Source organism: Rutilus rutilus (genome assembly GCF_951802725.1).
Source record: "Rutilus rutilus genome assembly, chromosome: 23".
Taxonomy (NCBI): Eukaryota; Metazoa; Chordata; class Actinopteri; order Cypriniformes; family Leuciscidae; genus Rutilus; species Rutilus rutilus.
Genome location: NC_140233.1, coordinates 29,706,103 through 29,729,101, shown reverse-complemented (window position 1 = coordinate 29,729,101; position 22,999 = coordinate 29,706,103). Strand labels below are relative to the sequence as shown.

The 22,999-nt window shown below is 43.9% G+C and overlaps 1 protein-coding gene across 1 annotated transcript; it reads right to left on the bottom strand.

The window, feature by feature from the left end:
- Positions 1 to 12,722: 12,722 nt before the first annotated feature.
- LOC311283347 (scavenger receptor cysteine-rich domain-containing protein DMBT1-like) lies at positions 12,723 to 21,157 on the bottom strand (the record flags this gene model as incomplete). Its single annotated transcript, XM_084397689.1, has 12 exons — positions 12,723 to 13,459; positions 13,601 to 13,703; positions 14,790 to 14,952; positions 15,270 to 15,515; positions 16,321 to 16,481; positions 16,765 to 16,949; positions 17,057 to 17,176; positions 17,766 to 18,071; positions 18,209 to 18,247; positions 18,426 to 18,458; positions 19,761 to 20,066; positions 21,079 to 21,157. The coding sequence occupies 12 exons, from the start codon at positions 21,155 to 21,157 to the stop codon at positions 13,443 to 13,445; spliced, it is 1,758 nt and encodes a 585-aa protein (XP_084253815.1). The 3' UTR covers positions 12,723 to 13,442.
- Positions 21,158 to 22,999: the final 1,842 nt, after the last annotated feature.

Genomic DNA, 22,999 nt, shown 5'->3' with positions numbered 1-22,999 from the left:
TTGTTTCAAGTGTTTTTTATTGGGGGTGGGGGGCCTCCAACATGAATTTTGCCTAGGGCCTCCAAATGTCTAGAACCGGCCCTGGGTATATCGAGGAGCGAGCTGAGGAATACTGTAAGTTTTTTTTTCTTCTCACGTGAATCGGGTTTCTGTTTTTGATGAATGAACGGCAGAGATGCGCGCTGTTTACCACAGCTCGCAAAAAGACAGTTTAAATTTAAATCCCGTGTGTGAATGAATGATGATGTTTTAGCAAACTGTATTACTATAGCCTACTGAGATGAGTAAAAATTGACTGAAATATGTTGAAATAAAATGTAGGCTATTTGTATAAGCAATACGTATTAAACGGCAAATTAACATTTATATGCCCTAATATTTCATAAAAACAACGTTACAGTCAGGCAAAATATGAAAGACAACATTTTGTTGAATAGATTTGAGTACAGTTTTTACTGTAGAATATACTGAATATATCAAATAAGCTTTTGTTTAGCAATTTTTATATATATATATAAAATAAAGTCATCAACTAAGATGTTAGCTGTTCCAATTTTGGCTATATTCAAACTAATGAATACATAGATAGGCCTAAAATGTAGGCCTATAATCTTTTTTTTTTTTTTACAAAGAAAGAGTACACTTGAAATATTGTTGAAATTTTAATTATTGTTGTAATTGTAACCTTTTTAATAAAATAGCAAAACATATTTACAAGATAGATGTAAGCAAAATCTTAAATGGTCAATATAAGTCTTCTTCTAATTTTTTGTCCTTGCATTGTGGCTCAGTCAGTCAGAGTCACACCTGAATGAATGGCTAATTATGCAGAGTCATTATGCATAATGGGTGGGACATTTTGTATTCCAAGGTGTAAACCACTCCTCGTTCACGCCCACTCGCATAATGGCTTTCCAAGCAAAACCTGTTTTACATCAATTTAAATCAATGTATTGTTTTATCTGAACGATAAAGCAAGACTATTTTCACATAATTTTGAAGCCAGAACTCGAAGGAAGAACATCCATTTCTCAAAAGTCTTATTCATGCATATTTATTATGAGTTTTGAGGTCTTCTTTCAGCAACTTTCATTTTTATTTTTTTCAATAACCACGCATAAGCATTATTCTCTTAAAAATAAAAAAATATACATGCATGGTGATCACATATTTTGGAAGCCCTGTTTGTGCTATATAGAGTGAATTTACACCTTTGCCATTAACATGTTTATAAATAACTGAAAAAAGCACAAATGTCAGAGCATGTCAGAACACCTCCAGTGCCCAGAAAACACCTCAGACTCCAGAGGGTTAAACTAAAAATCTATTGCCACTAACACAACATAAAAAAAGAGGTCCTCATCGGAGGACAATTTTTCAATGCAGGTTTTTATGTTCACTGCCAACATTTGCTGTGGTATCACCTCACTACATTGAAAGCATGTTGTCTTAGGCATTTTTGAAAAGTGAGGCGAGTCAGGAGCCAGAGGAGAGGTGTCTAATGACTCCTGGAGTGGCACAATATAGATTATTTCTTTCCCTCCAGAGGAGACAGACCTTAATGTTTTTTGCAGAGAATCCCTCTGCCTCTGGAGGAATGATCACCAGCTTTCTTCTACCACTACCACCTTTTTTGAAAAACAAAACAAAAAAAAAACTAAACAAAAAACAGAATTACATATTGGCCAGGAGGATACCATGTTAGACCAGCTAAAACACACCTGTTGCCTTGTGTAAAAGCCACCCTCCAGAAAGGCCCTCCATCTTTGGATATGTTTGAGTTAATATTCTTGAGATCTTGAATAATGGCAAAAAGCAAAGCAAACAGCATAAAAGAGGTCATGGATATAGAACGTCTCAGGTTACGACTGTAACCCTTGTTCCCCGAGAAGGGAACGAGACACTGCGTCGTCGTCGTGACGACACTTTGGGGAATGCCCTTAGCGTAGCGCATCTGAAGCATGAATGAAATCTGTCCAATCCTGATTGGTGCTGCGTCATGACGTAGTAGATGACGGCATAACCGGAAGATACAAAGGGACGCCGGCACAAACACACGTTAGCTCCTTTGCGATGAAGCAAGCGCTCTGCCCTTGATAGGTGTGGCGACGAGACGCAGTGTCTCGTTCCCTTCTCGGGGAACAAGGGTTACAGTCGTAACCCGAAACGTTCACCTTCGAGGGAACTCGCACTGCGTCGTCGTCGTGACGACACTTTGGGGAACATAATGCCCACTATGCCACACCGTAATCACGCCCACCCTAGTGTGAAGCTGGGAGACCAGGCACACTTAGGACACGAGCACTCTAGCATCAGGCGTCACAGGGAGTTGCAGACTGTAAAAACATATGAAGGTGTGCGGTGTGGCCCACCCAGCCGCCTCGCAGATCTCCTGAAGCAAGACGCCAGAAAGGAGGGCCACCGAGGAGGCCATGCCCCTGGTGGAATGTGCCCTCACGGCCATAGGTGAAGGCAAATTGCGTACCAGGCAGCCCTTTCTTGGGTGAACCAAAGCACACCAACAACTGGTCTGACTTCCTCCACTGAGAAGACTTCTCCAAGTACACTCTCAGGGCTCAGACTGGGCAGAGCAGGTGAAGTCTCCCCTCTTCCGCCGTCACGTGAGGTGGAGGATGGAAGGCCTGAAGAACCACTGACCGTGCCACATTAGATGGCACCTTGGGCACATAGCCCGGTCTAGGATGTAAGATGGCCTTAACGGCGTCATAGAGATCCCTCTCTACTCCCTCTCTCCTCAGAGAGGTGATAGCAAGGAGAAAGGCCACCTTGAAGGTCAGATTCTTTGCCTCAGCCGACTCCAGTGGCTCGAAGGGGGCCTCAGCCAACCCTTCAAGTACCACCGCCAGGTCCCAAGTTGGGACTCTGGAGTGAGCCGCAGGCCTCATCCTCCGAGCCCCATGGAGGAAACGTACAACCAGATGGTGCTTTCCCAAAGGCCCATCACCTACAGGCGAGTGGAAAGCCGCAATGGCAGCCACATACACCTTAAGTGTGGACGGGGTAAGACCGGCGGAGAAACGATCTTGGAGGAACTCCAGCACTGAAGCCACTGGGCAGTTAACTGGGTGAGCGTGAGGTGGACACACCAAGTGGAAAACACATTCCACTTCAGGCTGTACAGTCTCCTGGTAGAAGGAGCCCTGGAGCTGAGTAGGGTCTCGACAACACCTGCTGACAGGCCAGCCTCTAGGTACCGAGCCCCCTCAGGGGCCAGACCCAGAGGTTCCACAGCTCTGGCCGGGGGTGCAATATTGTGCCCCCTGCCTGGGACAGCAGATCCCTCCTCAGAGGGACCTGCCACGGGAGGCCGTCCAGCAGTGCTATAAAAAATGGAGCGCAACTGGAAGAAAACAAAACTAGAGGTATTTCGCATTTCATGGAAAGAGAGCTCAATTACTTACAGAGAGGCTTTAAAAGCTGCTAGATCTGCTTATTTTTCAACCCTATTAGAAGAAAATAAACATAATCCTAGGTATTTATTTGAAACGGTGGCTAAACTAACGAAAAATAAAGCTTCAAGCACCGAAGTTTCCAAGCAACACAGCAGTAATGACTTTATGAACTTCTTCACTTATAAGATTGATAATATCAGGGACAAAATTATAACTATGCAACCGTCTACTACAGTATCGCATCAGGCAGTGCATTGTAGTCTCCCTGAGGAAAAATTTGATTCATTCGTTGCTATAGGAGAGGAAGAATTTACTAAACTCATTAAATCATCTAAATCTACAACATGTATGTTAGACCCTATACCGACTAAGCTACTGAAAGAAATACTTCCAGAGGTCATAGATCCTCTTCTTAATATCATTAATTCGTCTTTGTCTCTAGGATACGTACCAAAAAACTTTAAGCTGGCTTTGATTAAACCGCTTGTTAAAAAAACGCAACTTGATCCTTCAGAATTAGTCAATTACAGGCCGATCTCGAATCTACCTTTTCTGTCAAAGATATTAGAAAAGGCAGTATCATCACAACTGTGTTCCTTTCTTGAAAGAAATGATATCTGCGAGGATTTCCAGTCCGGATTTAGACCGTACCATAGTACCGAAACAGCTCTCGTTAGAGTCACAAATGATTTGCTCTTATCATCCGATCGTGGTTGTATCTCTCTATTAGTGTTACTCGATCTTAGCGCTGCATTTGACACCATCGACCACAACGTTCTTTTAAATAAATTAGAACATTATGTTGGCATTACAGGAAATGCACTAGCATGGTTTAAATCATACTTATCTGACCGTTATCAGTTTGTAGCAGTAAATGATGAGATGTCTCATCGATCACAGGTTAAGTATGGCGTACCACAAGGCTCAGTATTAGGACCGCTGCTGTTCACTCTGTACATGCTACCATTAGGAGATATCATTAGGAAACATGGAATTAGCTTTCACTGTTATGCTGACGATACTCAGCTCTATATTTCTTCAAAACCTAACGAAACTTATCAATTCACAAAATTAACGGAATGCATAGCGGATATAAAAAATTGGATGACTTGTAATTTCCTACTTCTAAATTCTGAAAAAACAGAGTTTCTAATTATTGGACAAAAAACTTCCTCACGTAATAATCTAGAATACTGTCTAACACTTGATGGCTGCTCTGTTAAGTCTTCGTCGTCGGTTAGGAACCTGGGTGTGCTCTTTGATACCAATCTTTCATTTGAAAGTCACGTGTCTAGTATCTGTAAAACTGCATTTTTCCATCTTAAAAATATATCTAAATTACGTCATATGCTCTCATTGACAAATGCGGAACAATTAGTTCATGCGTTCATGACCTCAAGGCTAGATTATTGTAATGCTCTACTGGGTGGTTGCCCTGCACGCTTAATAAACAAACTACAGCTGGTCCAAAACGCAGCAGCTCGAGTTCTTACCAGAACCAGGAAGTATGACCATATTAGCCCGGTTCTGTCAAAACTGCACTGGCTCCCTATTAAACATCGCATAAATTTTAAAATATTGCTGATTACTTACAAAGCACTGAATGGTTTAGCTCCGCAGTACTTGAGCGAGCTCTTAACGCATTATAGTCCGTCACGTCTATTACGATCTCAAAATTCCGGCCAGTTGATTATACCTAGAATATCAAAATCGACTGCTGGCGGTAGATCCTTTTCCTATTTAGCACCAAAACTCTGGAACAGTCTTCCTACCATTGTCCGGGAAGCAGACACACTCTGTCAGTTCAAAGCCAGATTAAAGACACATCTCTTTGACCTAGCTTTCACATAATACATTATAGACTTCTATAATTTAATGTTATGCTGCATAGATTAGGTCAGCCGGAACCGGGAACACTTCCCAAAAATCCTGATGTACTCGTTACATCACGAGAAGAATGGCATCTACGCTAATTTTAGTGTCTGTGTTTATCCCAAGGTTTTTCCTGCAGCCTGCCGGATCCAGGCCGTATCCAGATCTGACGAAGGACCTTCACCTGGACCGATGACAACGCAGTGCTGAAGTGCCAACTAGTCTCTCCCTATGGAGGATCCCACTACCACTCTACAGATAAGGCGTTGTCGGGAAAATTCGTCTTGCGGTCCTACCCCAAAGCAACAAATAAAATAAAATTCCTTATCAAAATTTATAAGGAAAGACAAGTATTTTGTTTAGGCTTGGCTTGTAGGGAATTCCAAACCTGCGTATATTCTTACGCACATAACTATAGAACCCATTCTAAATGCGCATGTGACCGCCATCAGCGTTTCTCACAGGTTCGCGTTTAAAGTCTGTGTAGAGAGAATGGTGTCGTCTTAGCGGCCCCTAATTTAATAACAAATGATCATTGCGACGGAACCAAATCAATTAAAACTAACTTTAGATGGAAATAACTTAACTCTGCTGTAAAGCCGAAACAATCTCTGTTACCTTAAATTATACGCTTATCTCTGTAAAGCTGCTTTGAGACAATCTACATTGTTAAAAGCGCTATATAAATGAAGATGACTTGACTTGACTTAATGTCCGAGAACCATACCCGGGTCGGCCAGCGGGGTGCTACTAAAAGTAGGCTGATCCCCTCCCTGCGGACTCGCTCCAAGACTCCCGGGAGCAGAGCGATTGGGGGAAATGCGTACAGACGCAGCCTCAGCCACGTCTGCATCATAGCGTCCAGCCCCAGCAGAGCTGGATGCCTGAGAGAGAACCACAGTGGACAGTGGGACGTCTCTTGAGACGCGAACAGATCCACTTCCACTGGGCCGAATCTCACGCACATGGCTTCGCCACTCCCCGGGCCTCAGCTCCTGTCTCGACAGGATGTCTGCTCCCTGATTTTGATCCCCGGGGACATACATCGCTCTGAGAGACGACAGTTACCCCTGGGACCACAGAAGGATCTGGTGTGCCAGTCTGCATAGAGGGCGCGACCTCAGACCCCCCTGATGATTCAGATACGCGACTACAGATGTGTTGTCCGAGTGTATCAGGACATGGTGGCCGCGGAGGTCCGGAAAAAAGCTCCTCAGAGCTTTGTAGACTGCCAGCATTTCCAGGCAGTTGATGTGCCAGGAAGAATGCCGGGTCACCCACAGACCTCTCGCAAAGCGGCCGTCCATGACCGCGCCCCAACCAGTGAGGGAGGCATCTGTTGAACTGCCATCTCGCACGACTTGGCTAATATTAGCCAGTCGTCGATATAATTGAGTACACGGATGCCCTGGAGTCTCAGCGGAGCCAGCGCTGCATCCATGCACTTGGTGAAGGTGCGAGGGGAGAGAGCTAGGCCAAAGGGAAGAACCCGATATTGGTACGCTTCGCCCCCGAAAGCGAACCTCAGGAACTTCCTGTGACATGGAAGGATGGATATATGGAAGTATGCGTCCTTTAGATCTATCGTGACGAACCAGTCCTCGAACTGGATCTGACTCACGATGGCTGGAATTGTGAGCATCTTGAACCTGAATCTCCTCAGAGAACGATTCAAGTGCCTGAGATCTATTATTGGACGCAATCCCCCATCCTTCTTGGGAACTATGAAGTACCGGCTGTAGAACCCGGCCTCCCTGTCTGGCAGAGGAACACATTCTATGGCCTTCTTGACCAACAGGGACTGAACTTCCTGTTCCATAACCCGAACCTGCTCTGGGCTGACCACAGTCCAGACCACCCCATTGAACTTCGGGGGAGGGGAGATGAACTGCAGTCTGTAACCCAGTTCTACAGTACGCAGGGCCCACGCAGATATATTCGGAAGGCAAGACCATGCGCCGAGATAATCTACTAAGGGAGGTAGCTGGCCTCAGGTGTTACCCGAGACTTGTTCCCGACCCCCTGAAGTGGCTGGCCGGCAGGGAGCAGTCAAGAACGATTTTCGGTGGGCGGACGCGTTCGCTGCCCAGCCACAGGTCTTTCTAGAGGCGGCTGGAGCGGCGTGCGTACGCAGGAAATCAGTGTGGCCCGAAGCGTACTGGACGGAGGGAGCACAGCACTGATTTCCCGAGAGCTCCGGGAGGGAGGCGACCTCGATCACTCCACCCCGGGGGGGACAGCTCTCAGCGGTCCAGCCGCAACTAGGACCGCTTGGAGGAGGCCTTCTTTGCCTGAAGGACGGTCCTCAGAACGACCTTAGACTCAGAAGGCTTGCCTCGAGAGGGCCGCCTCCTTTGCCAAGCTCCCTCGGGAGGGGCGCGGGTGGCGACACTCTCTTTTTGCACCTGTCGGTGCGAGGAGCTGGCAGGCGGCCGAGGCTGCCCCTTAGAGGCAGCCTTCCTCGAGGAGCCAGAGCGGCGAGGGAGGTACTGTTGGAAGGCCGCCGACTGCTTTTTCACCTCCTGAAACCTTCAACCGCGCCACCGAAGAGGCCAGAAGGTGAAATCGGGGAGTCTAGGAGAAAATGTTTCTCTCTCTCCTTCATCCCCGATTAATTCAGCCATAAATGTCTCTCCACACACACCAGACCAGCCATGGAGCGGCCGATGGCACGGGCCATCTCCTTGATGATGCGGAGAGACAAGTCGGTGGCCTTCCTAAGCTCCGTGATATCCCTCGGAAAAGGACCCTCGCCCTCATCAAGCTCCTTGAGGAGGTCGGCCTGGTAGGCCTGCAACACCGCCATAGTGTGCAGGCAGCTACCAGCCCGCCCAGCCACCATATAAGCCCTGCCCACTAGTGAAGATGTATCGCGGCATGGCTTAGTGGGCAGTACCGGGGCAGTACCGCTGTCACACTTGGGCCTGGTGTCTGCGCTGTCACACTTGGGCCTTGGGCCTGGTGTCTGCACTGTCACACTTGGGCCTGGTGTCTGCGCTGTCACACTTGGGCCTGGTGTCTGCGCTGTCACATTTGGGCCGTGGGCCTGGTGTCTGCGCTGTCACACTTGGGCCTGGTGTCTGCGCTGTCACACTTGGGCCTGGTGTCTGCGCTGTCACACTTGGGCCTTGGGCCTGGTGTCTGCGCTGTCACACTTGGGCCTGGTGTCTGCACTGTCACACTTGAGCCTTGGGCCTGGTGTCTGCACTGTCACACTTGGGCCTGGTGTCTGCTCTGTCACACTTGGGCCTGGTCTCTGCACTGTCACACTTGGGCCTGGTCTCTGCACTGTCACACTTGGGCCTGGTGTCTGCACTGTCACACTTGGGCCTGGTGTCTGCACTGTCAAACTTGGGCCTGGTGTCTGCACTGTCACACTTGGGCCTGGTCTCTGCTCTGTCACACTTGGGCCTGGTCTCTGCTCTGTCACACTTGGGCCTTGGGCCTGGTGTCTGCACTGTCACACTTGGGCCTGGTCTCTGCTCTGTCACACTCGGTCACCTGATGGAGTTTTTCGGTTCCTTGCCACTGTTGCCTTTGGCTTGCTCAGTTGGGGATATTTGGGGATATTTAATTTAATTAATCAATCAACGATACTATTGATCAGCATTACCAAACGTAGACGTTCCACTAGAAACAAACATTGATGTATTGTTCTAATTTATTACTGTGAAGCTGCTTTGATACAACCTGTGTTGTGAAAAGCGCTATATAAAAAAATAAATAAACTTGACTTGGGCCTTGGGCCTGGTGTCTGCACTGTCACACTTGGGCCTGGTGTCTGCGCTGTCACACTTGGGCCTGGTGTCTGCGCTGTCACACTTGGGCCTGGTGTCTGCGCTGTCACACTTGGGCCTGGTTTCTGCACTGTCACACTTGGGCCTGGTGTCTGCGCTGTCACACTTGGGCCTGGTGTCTGCGCTGTCACACTTGGGCCTGGTGTCTGCACTGTCACACTTGGGCCTGGTCTCTGCGCTGTCACACTTGGGCCTGGTGTCTGCACTGTCACACTTGGGCCTGGTCTCTGTTCTGTCACACTTGGGCCTTGGGCCTGGTGTCTGCACTGTCACACTTGGGCCTGGTGTCTGCCCTGTCACACTTGGGCCTGGTGTCTGCGCTGTCACACTTGGGCCTGGTGTCTGCGCTGTCACACTTGGGCCTGGTGTCTGCACTGTCACACTTGGGCCTGGTCTCTGCGCTGTCACACTTGGGCCTGGTCTCTGCACTGTCACACTTGGGCCTTGGGCCTGGTGTCTGCGCTGTCACACTTGGGCCTTGGGCCTGGTGTCTGCACTGTCACACTTGGGCCTGGTGTCTGCTCTGTCACACTTGGGCCTGCGCTGTCACACTTGGGCCTGGTGTCTGCGCTGTCACACTTGGGCCTTGGGCCTGGTGTCTGCACTGTCACACTTGGGCCTGGTGTCTGTGCTGGCACACTTGGGCCTGGTGTCTGCGCTGTCACACTTGGGCCTGGTGTCTGCACTGTCACACTTGGGCCTGGTCTCTGCACTGTCACACTTGGGCCTTGGGCCTGGTGTCTGCGCTGTCACACTTGGGCCTGGTGTCTGCGCTGTCACACTTGGGCCTTGGGCCTGGTGTCTGCGCTGTCACACTTGGGCCTGGTGTCTGCACTGTCACACTTGGGCCTGGTGTCTGCACTGTCACACTTGGGCCTGGTCTCTGCACTGTCACACTTGGGCCTTGGGCCTGGTGTCTGCGCTGTCACACTTGGGCCTGGTGTCTGCACTGTCACACTTGGGCCTGGTGTCTGCGCTGTCACACTTGGGCCTGGTGTCTGCACTGTCACACTTGGGCCTGGTCTCTGCACTGTCACACTTGGGCCTTGGGCCTGGTGTCTGCGCTGTCACACTTGGGCCTTGGGCCTGGTGTCTGCACTGTCACACTTGGGCCTGGTTTCTGCGCTGTCACACATGGGCCTGGTGTCTGCACTGCCACACTTGGGCCTGGTGTCTGCACTGCCACACTTGAGCCTGGTGTCTGCGCTGTCACACTTGGGCCTGGTTTCTGCGCTGTCACACATGGGCCTGGTGTCTGCGCTGTCACACTTGGGCCTGGTGTCTGCGCTGTCACACTTGAGCCTGGTGTCTGCACTGTCACACTTGGGCCTGGTCTCTGCACTGTCACACTTGGGCCTGGTCTGGTAAGTTTCGTCCGGGCGTGAAGAAATATACAGCTGAGTATCATTAGCATAACAGTGAAAAATAATGGCATGCTTCCTAATGTTATCTCCTAAGGGTAGAATGTACAGAGTGAACAGCAACGGTCCTAGTACTAAGCCTTGTGGTACACCATACTGAACTTGTGATCGATAAGACATCTCTTCATTTACTGCTACAAACTGATAACGGTCAGATAAGTACGATTTGAACCATGCCAATGCAATTCCACTAATGCCAACATAATTTTCAAGTCTATTCAAAAGAATGTTGTGGTCGGTAGTGTCAAATTTAGCACTAAGATAGAGTAACACTAATACAACCACAATCGAACGATAGGGGCAAATCATTTGTGACTCTAATGAGAGCTGTCTCTGTACTATTGTATGGTCTAAATCCAGACTGGAAATCCTCGCAGATATCATTTCTTTCTAAAAAGGAACATAGTTGTGAGGATACTGCCTTTGACAGAAAAGGTAGATTCGTGATCGGCCTGTAATCGACTAATTCTGTAGGATCAAGTTGCGTTTTTTTAACACGTGGTTTATTAATAGCCAGCTTAAAAGTTTTCGGCACGTATCCTAATGACAAAGATGAATTAATGACATTAAGAAGATGATCTATGACCTCTGGAAGCATCTCTTTCAGTAGCTTAGTCGGTATAGGGTCTAACATACATGTTATTGATTTATATGATTTAACGAGTTTAGACAATTCTTCCTCTCCTATAGGAATGCATAAAATGAATTTTTCCTCAGGGAGACTACAATGCACAGCCTGATACGATACTGTAGTAGACGGTTGCATAGTTCTAATTTTCTCTCTACTATTATCAATCTTGAAAGTAAAGAAGTTCTTAAAGTCATTACTGTGCTGTTTAGAAACATCTGGGGTTGAAGCTTTATTTCTTGCTAATTTAGCCACTCTTTCAAAAAAATTCCTAGGGTTGTGTTTGTTTTCTTCTAAGAGGGTTGAAATATAAGCAGATCTAGCAGATTTTAAGGCCTTTCTGTACGCAATCATGCTCTCTCTCCATGAAATGGGTCAGATTCGAACGACGCTACGCTCCCTAAAGGGTGCAACACACAATACAGGGTGCCAAATCTTCATCCCTGGAGGACTCTAGCCCACCCTCTAATGCAGCAATTGACAACGAATCTTCCACCGGAGGCCTGAATGAGACGCTGGGTCACCCATGAAACCCACCCAGAAGCTCCACAGCTTGCAATGTGATAGAGGAGTGGGAGGGCCGCAGAGATTGGCCTGGTGCAATTATGAAGCAATTAAGATCCACAACCTTTCAAAACCCCTTAAAAGCTTACAATGACTTCAGCCATTACTAGAGACTTATCTTTTTTTGTTTGTTTTTTTCACTTTAGAATACTTAGTAATTCCTTCTGAAGGATTTGGTAATACTTGAGTCCTTACTAGAAGGTAACCACTAGGAAGGTATGAAAAAATAGTAGTTGCTGATTAGCTAATAGTGAACTACCTCATTCGACTGAGCGCCATTAGTTTCTAATTCATTAGAGTTTCTTTTTGGGTAATAGTAGTTACTAGAGATTTAATGATGCGTTACTCATTTGTTCCTGTGTAGTTATTCATTAATGATGGAACAGTATTCTAAACCGTTCCTACATTGTTTATTTCTTTGGTGATTTTAATGTTATGTGAGTTTGCTTGTTGTGTATTTGTGGAACCATGTGAATATATAGTGTAAATAGTTGTAAAATATACTGTGGAAAAATGACTTCTGTTGCCATTTGTTTATTTGTGTCTTTATTTCAGACTTAGTTGTACACTATTGTAGCGGACAAGACGTTACTTTTTGTATGATTGTATTTTAGCTACTCTTGTTGATGCCCTTGTGTGATGTATTTGGGTCACATGCAGTAACAACAGGAGCAGCTTGAGGGCGCTATTGCCTGGAGGTAACCGGACATATAATCTCAGCTACCATAGTGTAAGTCAATTCGTTTGGTAGAGGGAAATCTAATGGTTGAACTCATGCTACCTTCTACAACACATGGCCAGTAACGTGGCGCTGAGGACAACGATTTACTGAATGCGGTTGACTGCTATCTTTTCTCACCTTGTGGATTATAGGATTACAACCATTGCATCGCACTCAAATAGTCTTGTGGATTTGTAACTCATTTCATCTTCATCATTACTTCAACTTATCAAAGACAGGACATTCAAACGATAAGTTTACTTCATCTCATTGACTCATTACTGAAGAGACAAAGACCTTTGAGATTGCTTTGCAGTTTATTTCTATTGTCTGTTTGGCACATGTATTAAGCACAGGTAGGGAAAATAAAATAGGTTTAAATGATCATTAGTTCTGTGAAGAGATTTATTTATCAGTACATGTCAAAAATCTGTTGAACCACCTCAGAGTAACATCTTTAAAAGAAAGGAGGTGTTACACTATAACCCTATATAGTACTAAATAGCATGGGGACAAAAGCATACATCGTAAACAGAGAGACAATTGACACCGTTTTTTTATAGACAAAGACATCCTAACTACATAGAATATTGTCAAACAGTAGACATTGTTTCTGTTCTTCCTTATGATTCTACCCCACACTTTAATGTGAAAAGAAAACTTATTCCTTAATCAGTACCCTTTGAACTAGAAAACTCCCATAATAATGCACTTCTACTTAATATAAAGAGTTCTACTTAATAACGAGAAATCTACATGTTGGTTTAGGAAAAAGATATTACTCCATCGTACAATCAGGAGTGACGTATTTAAGATGATCTTGAGAGTGTGATTTGCAAAGGTGTTGAGAAACCCAGCTTGTAGCAATATGGCATCAGTGTCACATTAATTTATAAAGAGATTAAATGTGTGTAAAACAATGAACATTCTTTGTAAAAAGTATTTCACTCTTCTAGAAAAAGTTCAGGACACTTAGCAGAGAAACAAATAGCATAATCAAAGAACCACACAGAATTGGAGTTGTGGTTATGGGGTCCAAATATCTGTGAACAAGAAATATAATACAGTGATATGTAATAGATTCAAATCTGACATATAGCAGATTTTTTAAATATGCATAACCAATACATCACTCAACTGAATTAAATGAGGCTTTTTAATAAATAAATGTAATTAAAAAAAACCTTTGCTTCTTTCAGACGACATCAGGGGACCCATGGAAATGAAAGCACTGTCATGGAATTCCACAGACCTTCTCTCTCTCCTGTGGCCTCCAGCGTCACAGTGCTAAAAGAGAAAAAGAAATACAGGATAATCAGGCTGTGTATTATGTAGACCAGCATTTGATTCTATACTCTATTAAAGCAGAGGACAGTAAAAACATATAGCTAAGCAAACATGTGTTTTGGTTTAGGACATAGTGCAACAAAAAAATGTCATGATACCAAAATATTAAATGTTTTAATAAAATTTAAACACTTTCAACATTTATTGATACCTTTATTTATTGATATGTTTTGTTGGATGTTGGTTTGTGGGTGATCATTGCCCAGTGTCAATTTATGATGAGGAAGTTTAGCAGGCAATAACATAAGCATTCAGGGATTTACTTCTCAGCTAAAATGAGGCCATCAAGTGGAGTATGTTTGGACACAAGCTAGTCAGTGCTTGTATTATTTGTAAAGGCTCAGGGACTATGGGGTGGATAAAAGTATCATGGTACAGTTCTACAGATTAATCTATAATATGTTATGGCTTCACAATGTCCATTAAACGTAGGTCACAACTTCAAAATGTGGTTGAAATAATTGCCATTTAGCCCCATCTGTCTGTAAAGAAGCAGAGCCTTATTTCGCCTTATTAATTATTGTTGATCCAAGCCATATTCTTAATAAGGAGTATGAGCTGATGCCCCCATAGGCAAGACAACATGTAAGTTGAATAGGTATAAATTCTCTCTAATTCCATTGTCAATTATTACATGACTACCTACACCTAAATTATTACCCAATACCCAACACAAATCTACCCTCACTCACTCAAAGCAATCATTACTTATAGTTCAGGTATTGTGTATAAAAATAGTGTAATGACTGATGTATGCCATTTGGAAATGTTATGTTTTGTGTTGTATGGATAAAGTGTAAATGTATGGTGGACTGTTGTGCGTTGACCTGCTCGATTCTCGATAGCCCAAGTCTAATTTCTCAAAAAAGGATCAAACTAAGGAAACTATTTAGAAGGCCTGTGGTGTGTTTATACATGTATTTTCTTAAAGGGGAGTTATACAATCAAGAAAAATAATTATACTCTAATCATGTTGGAAAGAAAATATCAGAACAAAATTAGTTTTGAGAGGTTTTGTAAACTCACAGTTAAGCAGTTATTTCCTCTCCGAAGGCAAAGGTGAACAGTACAGTGCAGGTAAACCTTAGATGAGTTTGCAGTGAAGACAAACATCCTGAAGGAGAAACGGCTGGATGTGGAGACTCCATTCTGCAGAAGCTCAACTGTGTCGTCACTTGGATTGGGACACCTGAGAATATCAGCAGTGACAATTAAGTCAATTTTTTATTCTTTAATAATAATATGTAAAGAATAAAGGAACCTGAAACATTGTATAAAATAGTAATGTCAACAAAAACACAATAAAAATGATTTGTTGTGTTACATTTTTCAACTGTCCAACAAAAGCGTGCAGACTAAAATTCAGTAACTGATTGGCATCAAATTAATGGTGGCATTAAAGTGGTGCTTTCAGAAGATTTGTACCCCAAAAGTGATAATAATGTCCTGTAAATCTCTTTTGTCTTTTAAGACTTTGCGCTGATTAAAACACAAGAAAAGTCTTACTCTCCACTGATGAGGTCCCAGCGGACAGAGTGATCAGGATTGTTCTCAGGTGTCGCCCAACATGTGTCAATCACTGTGGCAAACTGACGGCCGTCAACCCCCTCAACACGAACTTCCACAAACATCTGCCAGTTTATCTCCACATTCACACTTCCATTAAAGGGCTGGGAAAACTCAACATCCTGATATGGAACCATCCTGACCTGATATCTCCCTTGACCTGCAGGAAGCTTCTTGTGGACAATGCTGTTGAGAAAACAGTGGGGTAGATGTGTGGAAAAAGGATGGATACTGATACATTGATTCATACTGTATCAATTCAATGACTCTGTTTTAGAAGTATACAGTAGCATACATACTCTCAGTATACTTATACATTAGCTGCGTTTACATGGACCCTAATAATCCGATTGTAATCGGACTATTAGCGCAGTCGGAATAAAATAGTCACATGAATTCACGTCAAAGGGGTGGTTTAAATCTTTTCCAACTTGATCTAGAGGACATGTATACACTTGTTCGGATTAAAACCAAAACTAGAAAGTACTGCGCGTGTGCAGTGACAAAGAAATTGCACATTGACATATGAAGTGAGGAACGAGTTGTTGTTATTGTTGAGTGAAGTGCAATAAATTACTGTTGTGTCATTCTGTTACGTTCTTTCCACTCATCGTCTGTGAAGTGGAGAAAGACAACATCCCATCCATCCTTGTTTCAGACTCTCATCCACAGACGACTTGTTTTTAGCTCGGGAAGGGGCATTTTTACTGCTTGATAAATATAAGCAGCACGACACAGCGGTTCATGTGCACTTTATTTGGCGTTCATGTAAACACTACGTTCAGATTCATCAATCAGATGATTTTATTCTGATTGAAACAAAAAGTGTCCATGTAAACGTATGTGTATTAATTTAATGACTCTATTTTAGAGTTAAACAGTTCAGTTTACAGAAAATTACCATATATATAAAACCATATATAAATTACCATATATTTTTTCCCCCTGTAAATAAAGCAGCACAAACGGAGTCCGAACAATAAAGTCCTACCTCTCCAGTGGATTGATTTCCATATTCATAGAAAGTGTTTGGTTTTGGGGGTATATACAGCAGAAGTTCAGCTTCAGACTTCTCTTCCTGCTGATGATAACATTGGTCGAGCCCAGAGCTCCGAAAATAAAGTTCTCATAAATGAAGTGGGTGCCATTGGCCTATGGACCAGAGACATAATATTTTAATATTTTAGTTTGAATGTAATTCAAGATATTATCTAAAAGAATTTTAAAGACATTTTTAATAGCAGCTTGCATTCAACTACAGTATTAAGAACAAAAAAAAAAAAAAGAAGTCTGATTTAAACAATTAGTTTGATTTAAAAAAGGCTTAGTTGTACTTTTTCCTTAGTTGTACTTCAATGCCTTTCAGTCCGTAACACATCGAGGTATAAGAGCTGTGTGTGTTTAAATAGCATATAGTATTTATAATGACTCCTACCACAAGATTTGTGCCACAGATGTGGTCATTGTTGTCGAAATGGAACTCCACTCTGCCATTCTGGAGTGTTCCTTTGCAGCTGGGGTCATTGAGGTGTAAGCTGTCAGCAGGAAAACCAGCCTCAAAGAGCTGGCAGCGAGACAAAGACATGGAACCAGAGCTGCTTTCACAAACCTCAGAGAAATCTGACAGGGGGAAAAAAGAGTAAGAATAGCACAGTAGCTTTAATAAAACAAATGTGATTAATTACTTAAAACTTAGATTTGAATTGTTGTTGAGGAACGAGTCCAACCAAAAGAGTCTGGGTCAGGTCTTTGACGGCTCTCGCTACAGAAACAGCCGTAAACACCATTTTTCTCTCCACACCATTCATCTTCAGTGCAGCTGAGCTCAGAACAGGGGTCACTCACAGCTAAGAGGAGAACCAAAGAATGAATGAGGCAGCTGGAGCATTTATTTGCTTACAGAAACAAATTCAATTATGTTACCAGGGTCATACGTAGGACGTTTTAGCCCTCTAATCTTCTTTGTTATTTAAAGAAAATTGATGATAAATTAATATTTAATTTCACTTCTATCTATTTTTCACTCATTCATTTTGTAATCTCTCATTTAAGTAATGCAGAAAAGTATGTTTAAGATAACTTTGAGTTATAAATTGTATAATGGCCTTCGAAGCACTTCCTAAGTTTACCACGGGGGTGACCACACAAATGTTCTCAACGATACTATGTGTATGCCATTGGATAGCTTGACCCCATGATTTAAGGATAAATGGAATATAATTGGAAAAAGTTGTTGTGTTATTGCAAACATAAAATAATGAAATACTATAATGATACATTGGTTCTTTCAAGTAGATTATGTTATTTAGAATATGAAACATGGTTGCTTTGCTCATGAGAAAATATCAAACAAATAAAATGTATTTTTCACATACACAACAATATACTGTATAACATCCCAAGTATACATCAGTTGTATAAATGTGTTTGACTCACCTTGGCAGATGACTCCAGCATCTTCACCGTGCCCACAGTTATGTGATCCCCATGCATTTGCTGAACAGTTTGTCAGTGTTGATTCATTCCCACGGCACTGGACATCATCCAACCATATTTGTCCAGAACCTTGTCCAAAATAAGCAACACTCTTTGCCTCTATAACACTCCCGCAGCCCAGTTCTCTACACACCACTGCTGCGTCTGTAGAATCCCACAGATCATCACACACTGTTCCCCATATTCCATTGTGGAGAACCTCCACTCTTCCAGAACAGAGATTGGTTCCATTCACCAACTTGACGGCTATTAATCACAAAACAACATAAAGAGAGAAAAACAGGTCATTAGGTTTTAGGTTGTTCATTTTTGTTTGTATGTTTGATGAGATAACAAACAAAGTGGTAATAATAGTGGAGTTTCATCCTCCTCAGCATCATTACCTTTGAGTCCTGGCTGTGAGGCAGTCGTGTTCAATGTCGCTGTTGAAGCAGAAAAAATGAACACACAAATACACAACAATGTTATGTTTAGATGAAGATGTTGACATGTCAGATTGATTGCAGTGCTTTATGTTTTTCAGTTCAAACTCATTTTTTAGGCTGTTTTACAAGTTGTGTGAAAAGCAGATCTGGTTCTAATTCAAAGGTGTATAATTACCTGTCTGTGGTGCTGTACTAGTTTGTGCCTGACCTATTACAGAAAAAGAGACATGAACAAAGTCTATTACAGTTCCAGAACGGATTTCTTCATTTGTATGGTCTTTCCCAAACTGAGAGTGATATTCAAACAGATGGTAAACAAAAATTAGGTTTTTATTCTCTAAACCATTCACCTTCAACATGCTAAGAAAGTCGACTGCATAGATTCCAAGCATGAAGTGAGTGGAACAAAACTCAATGTCTGACACTGAGACCCGGCCAATTAATTTAGCCCATGCCACCAGCTGGGCAAAAGTTACAAAGTTCTAAATGAAGCTTAATGTACACATTAACTGCGTCCCAATTCAGAGGATGCATCCTTCGAAGGCCGATTGCGTCACCGTTGCGCCACAAAGGCTCCTTCAAATGTGGCCTCCAAATGCGTCCTTCGTTTCCCATGAAGAGAAGGATACAACAGATGGATCCTGGTGGAGTACTGGTACTGGTGGAGCTGGCTGATGAGTTGTGTGGTCAAGCCCTTCCTCCAGTATTTGAATTCAGTTTGGAGAGAAGGATTTGCTGATCACTTCCTGTGCTCAGGCCCTTCCTCCTCCACTGGTTCCGTCCGGCATCCAAGTCCCTTCATTTCCATTGGGTCTGCCCAGACCAAGTCTTCCTATTCTTCTCCGTCTCTGCCGGTCCAGTCCGGTTCCAACTCATCTTCATCACAGATGTTACTGTCCATCTTCAAGACTCCTTCATCGCCGCTGGTCCTAACCAGCTCAATGCTTTTGTTGCCACTAATGATACGCTCACCTAGCCTCCCTCTCCCACCTCCTCTGCCCAAGCCAGTCAAGTCCTTCGGCCCCTCCTTTTCTGGCTCTCTTCAGTCCCTCAGCTCCACTATGTACTCTACCCTTCTTAGACCAGCCTTGGGCTTCAGATTCGCCAGCTCATCCCAGGGGTGTCAATTCCAGTGCTCCACATCAGACCTCCAGGCCTGTAGCTCCACCTCGGCCTGTCGAGCAGTCGACTCCACCTTGGATCCTCCCTCCCTCTGCTCCACCCAGGACCGTCCACCTTGGTCTGACACGCTCTGCCTGCAACACGGACTTCTAACCCTTCCGCTGCTACATGCCCTGACACTTCCCCTAAAGAGATTGCCGCCTCATTAGTCTTCAGCCATCAGAAGCCGCCTTCCGGAGGGGGGAGTGATGTCATGTTTAGTCTGTTCTTGTTTTGTTTTCAAGGACTTTTAGCATGTGTCTCTTTTGTTTCCTCCCTCCTCATCATTAGTTGTCATGGCTATTCATTGTTTCATTAATTAGAGTATGAATAAATGTGTCTGACTCACCTTGGCAGATGACTCCAGCATCTTCACCGTGCACACAATTATGTGATCCCCATGCATTTGATGAACAGTTTGTCAGTGTAGATTCATTCCCACGGCACTGGACATCATCCAACCATATTTGTCCAGATCCTTGTCCAAAATAAGCAACACTCTTTGCCTCTATAACACTCCCGCAGCCCAGTTCTCTACACACCACTGCTGCGTCTGTAGAATCCCACAGATCATCACACACTGTTCCCCATATTCCATTGTGGAGAACCTCCACTCTTCCAGAACAGAGATTGGTTCCATTCACCAACTTGACAGCTATTAATCACAAAACAACATAAAGAGAGAAAAACAGGTCATTAGGTTTTAGGTTGTTCATTTTTGTTTGTTAGTTTTGTATTTTTGATGAGATAACAAACAAAGTGATAATAATAGTGGAGTTTCATCCTCCTCAGCATCATTACATTTGAGTCCTGGCTGTGAGGCAGTCGTGTTCAATTTCGCTGTTGAAGCAGAAAAAAATTAACACACAAATACACAACAATGTTATGTTTAGATGAAGATGTTGACATGTCAAATTGATTGCAGTGCTTTATGTTTTTCAGTTCAAACTCATTTTTTAGGCTGTTTTACAAGTTGTGTGAAAAGCAGATCTGGTTCTAATTCAAAGGTGTATAATTACCTGTCTGTGGCGCTGCACTAGTTTGTGCCTGACCTATTAAAGAAAAAGAGAGATGAACAAAGTCTATTACAGTTCCAGAATGGATTTCTTCATTTTTTTGGTCTTTCCCACACTGAGAGTGATATTCAAACAGATGGTAAACAAAAATTAGGTTTTTATTCTCTAAACCATTCACCTTCAACATGCTAAGAAAGTCGACTGCATAGATTCCAAGCATGAAGTGAGTGGAACAAAACTCAATGTCTGACATTGAGACCAGGCCAATTAATTTAGCCCATGCCACCAGCTGGGCAAAAGATACAGAGTTCTAAATGAAGCTTAATGTACACATTAACTGCGTCCCAATTCAGAGGCTGCATCCTTCGAAGGCCGATTGCGTCACCGTTGCGCCACAAAGGCTCCTTCAAATGTGGCCTCCAAATGCGTCCTTCGTTTCCCGTGAAGAGAAGGATACAACAGATGGATCCTGGTGGAGTACTGGTACTGGTGGAGCTGGCTGATGAGTTGTGTGGTCAAGCTATTCCTCCAGTATTTGAATTCAGTTTGGAGAGAAGGATTTGCTGATCACTTCCTGTGCTCAGGCCCTTCCTCCTCCACTGGTTTCGTCTGGCATCCAAGTCCCTTCATTTCCATTGGGTCTGCCCAGACCCAAGTCTTCCTCTTCTTCTCCGTCTCTGCCGGTCCAGTCCGGATCCAACTCATCTTCATCACAGATGTTACTGTCCATCTTCAAGACTCCTTCATCGCCGCTGGTCCTAAGCAGCTCAATGCTTTTGTTGCCACTAATGATACGCTCACCTAGCCTCCCTCTCCCACCTCCTCTGCCCAAGCCAGTCAGTCCTTTGGCCCGACCTTTTCTGGCTCTCTTCAGTCCCTCAGCTCCACTATGTACTCTACCCTGCTTAGACCAGCCTTGGGCTTCAGATTCGCCAGCTCAGCCCAGGGGTGTCAATTCCAGCACTCCACATCAGACCTCCAGCCCTGTAGCTCCACCTCGGCCTGTCGAGCAGTCGACTCCACCTTGGATCCTCCCTCCCTCTGCTCCACCCAGGACCGTCCACCTTGGTCTGACATCGCTCTGTCTGCACCACAGACTTCTAACCCTTCCGCTGCTACGTGCCCTGAAACTTCCCCCAAAGAGATTGCCGCCTCATTAGTCTTCAGCCATCAGAAGCCGCCTTCCGGAGGGGGGAGTAATGTCATGTTTAGTCTGTTCTTGTTTTGTTTTCAAGGACTTTTAGCATGTGTCTCTTTTGTTTCCTCCCTCCTCATCATTAGTTGTCATGGCTATTCATTGTTTCATTAATTAGAGTATGAATAAATGTGTCTGACTCACCTTGGCAGATGACTCCAGCATCTTCACCGTGCACACAATTATGTGATCCCCATGCATTTGATGAACAGTTTGCCAGTGTAGATTCATTCCCATGGCACTGGACATCATCCAACCATATTTGTCCAGAACCTTGTCCAAAATAAGCAACACTCTTTGCCTCTATAACACTCCCGCAGCCCAGTTCTCTACACACCACTGCTGCGTCTGTAGAATCCCACAGATCATCACACACTGTTCCCCATATTCCATTGTGGAGAACCTCCACTCTTCCAGAACAGAGATTGGTTCCATTCACCAACTTGACAGCTATTAATCACAAAACAATATAAAGAGAGTAAAACAGGTCATTAGGTTTTTCGTTTGTTCATTTTTGTTTGTTAGTTTTGTATTTTTGATGAGATAACAAACAAAGTGATAATAATTGTGGAGTTTCATCCTCCTCAGCATCATTACCTTTGAGTCCTGGCCTTGAAGAAGTCGTGTTCAATGTCGCTGTTGAAGCAGAAGAAACTAACACACAAATAAACAACAATGTTATGTTTAGATGAAGATGTTGACATATCAGATTGATTGCAGTGCTTTATGTTTTTCAGTTCAAACTCATTTTTTAGGCTGTTTTACAAGTTGTGTGAAAAGCAGATATGGTTCTAATTCAAAGGTGTATAATTACCTGTCTGTGGTGCTGCACTAGTTTGTGCCTGACCTATTACAGAAAAAATAGAGATGAACAAAGTCTATTACAGTTCCAGAACGGATTTCTTCATTTGCATGGTCTTTCCCACACTGAGAGTGATATTCAAACAGATGGTAAACAAAAATGAGTTCTTTTATTCTCTAAACCATTCACCTTCAACATGCTAAGAAAGTCGACTGCATAGATTCCAAGCATGAAGTGAGTGGAACAAAACTCAATGTCTGACATTGAGACCAGGCCAATTAATTTAGCCCATGCCACCAGCTGGGCAAAAGTTACAAAGTTCTAAATGAAGCTTAATGTACACATTAACTGCATCCCAATTCAGAGGCTGCATCCTTCGAAGGCCAATTGCGTCACCGTTGCGCCACAAAGGCTCCTTCAAATGTGGCCTCCAAATGCGTCCTTCGTTTCCCGTGAAGAGAAGGATACAATAGATGGATCCTGGTGGAGTACTGGTACTGGTGGAGCTGGCTGATGAGTTGTGTGGTCAAGCCAATCCTCCAGTATTTGAATTCAGTTTGGAGAGAAGGATTTGC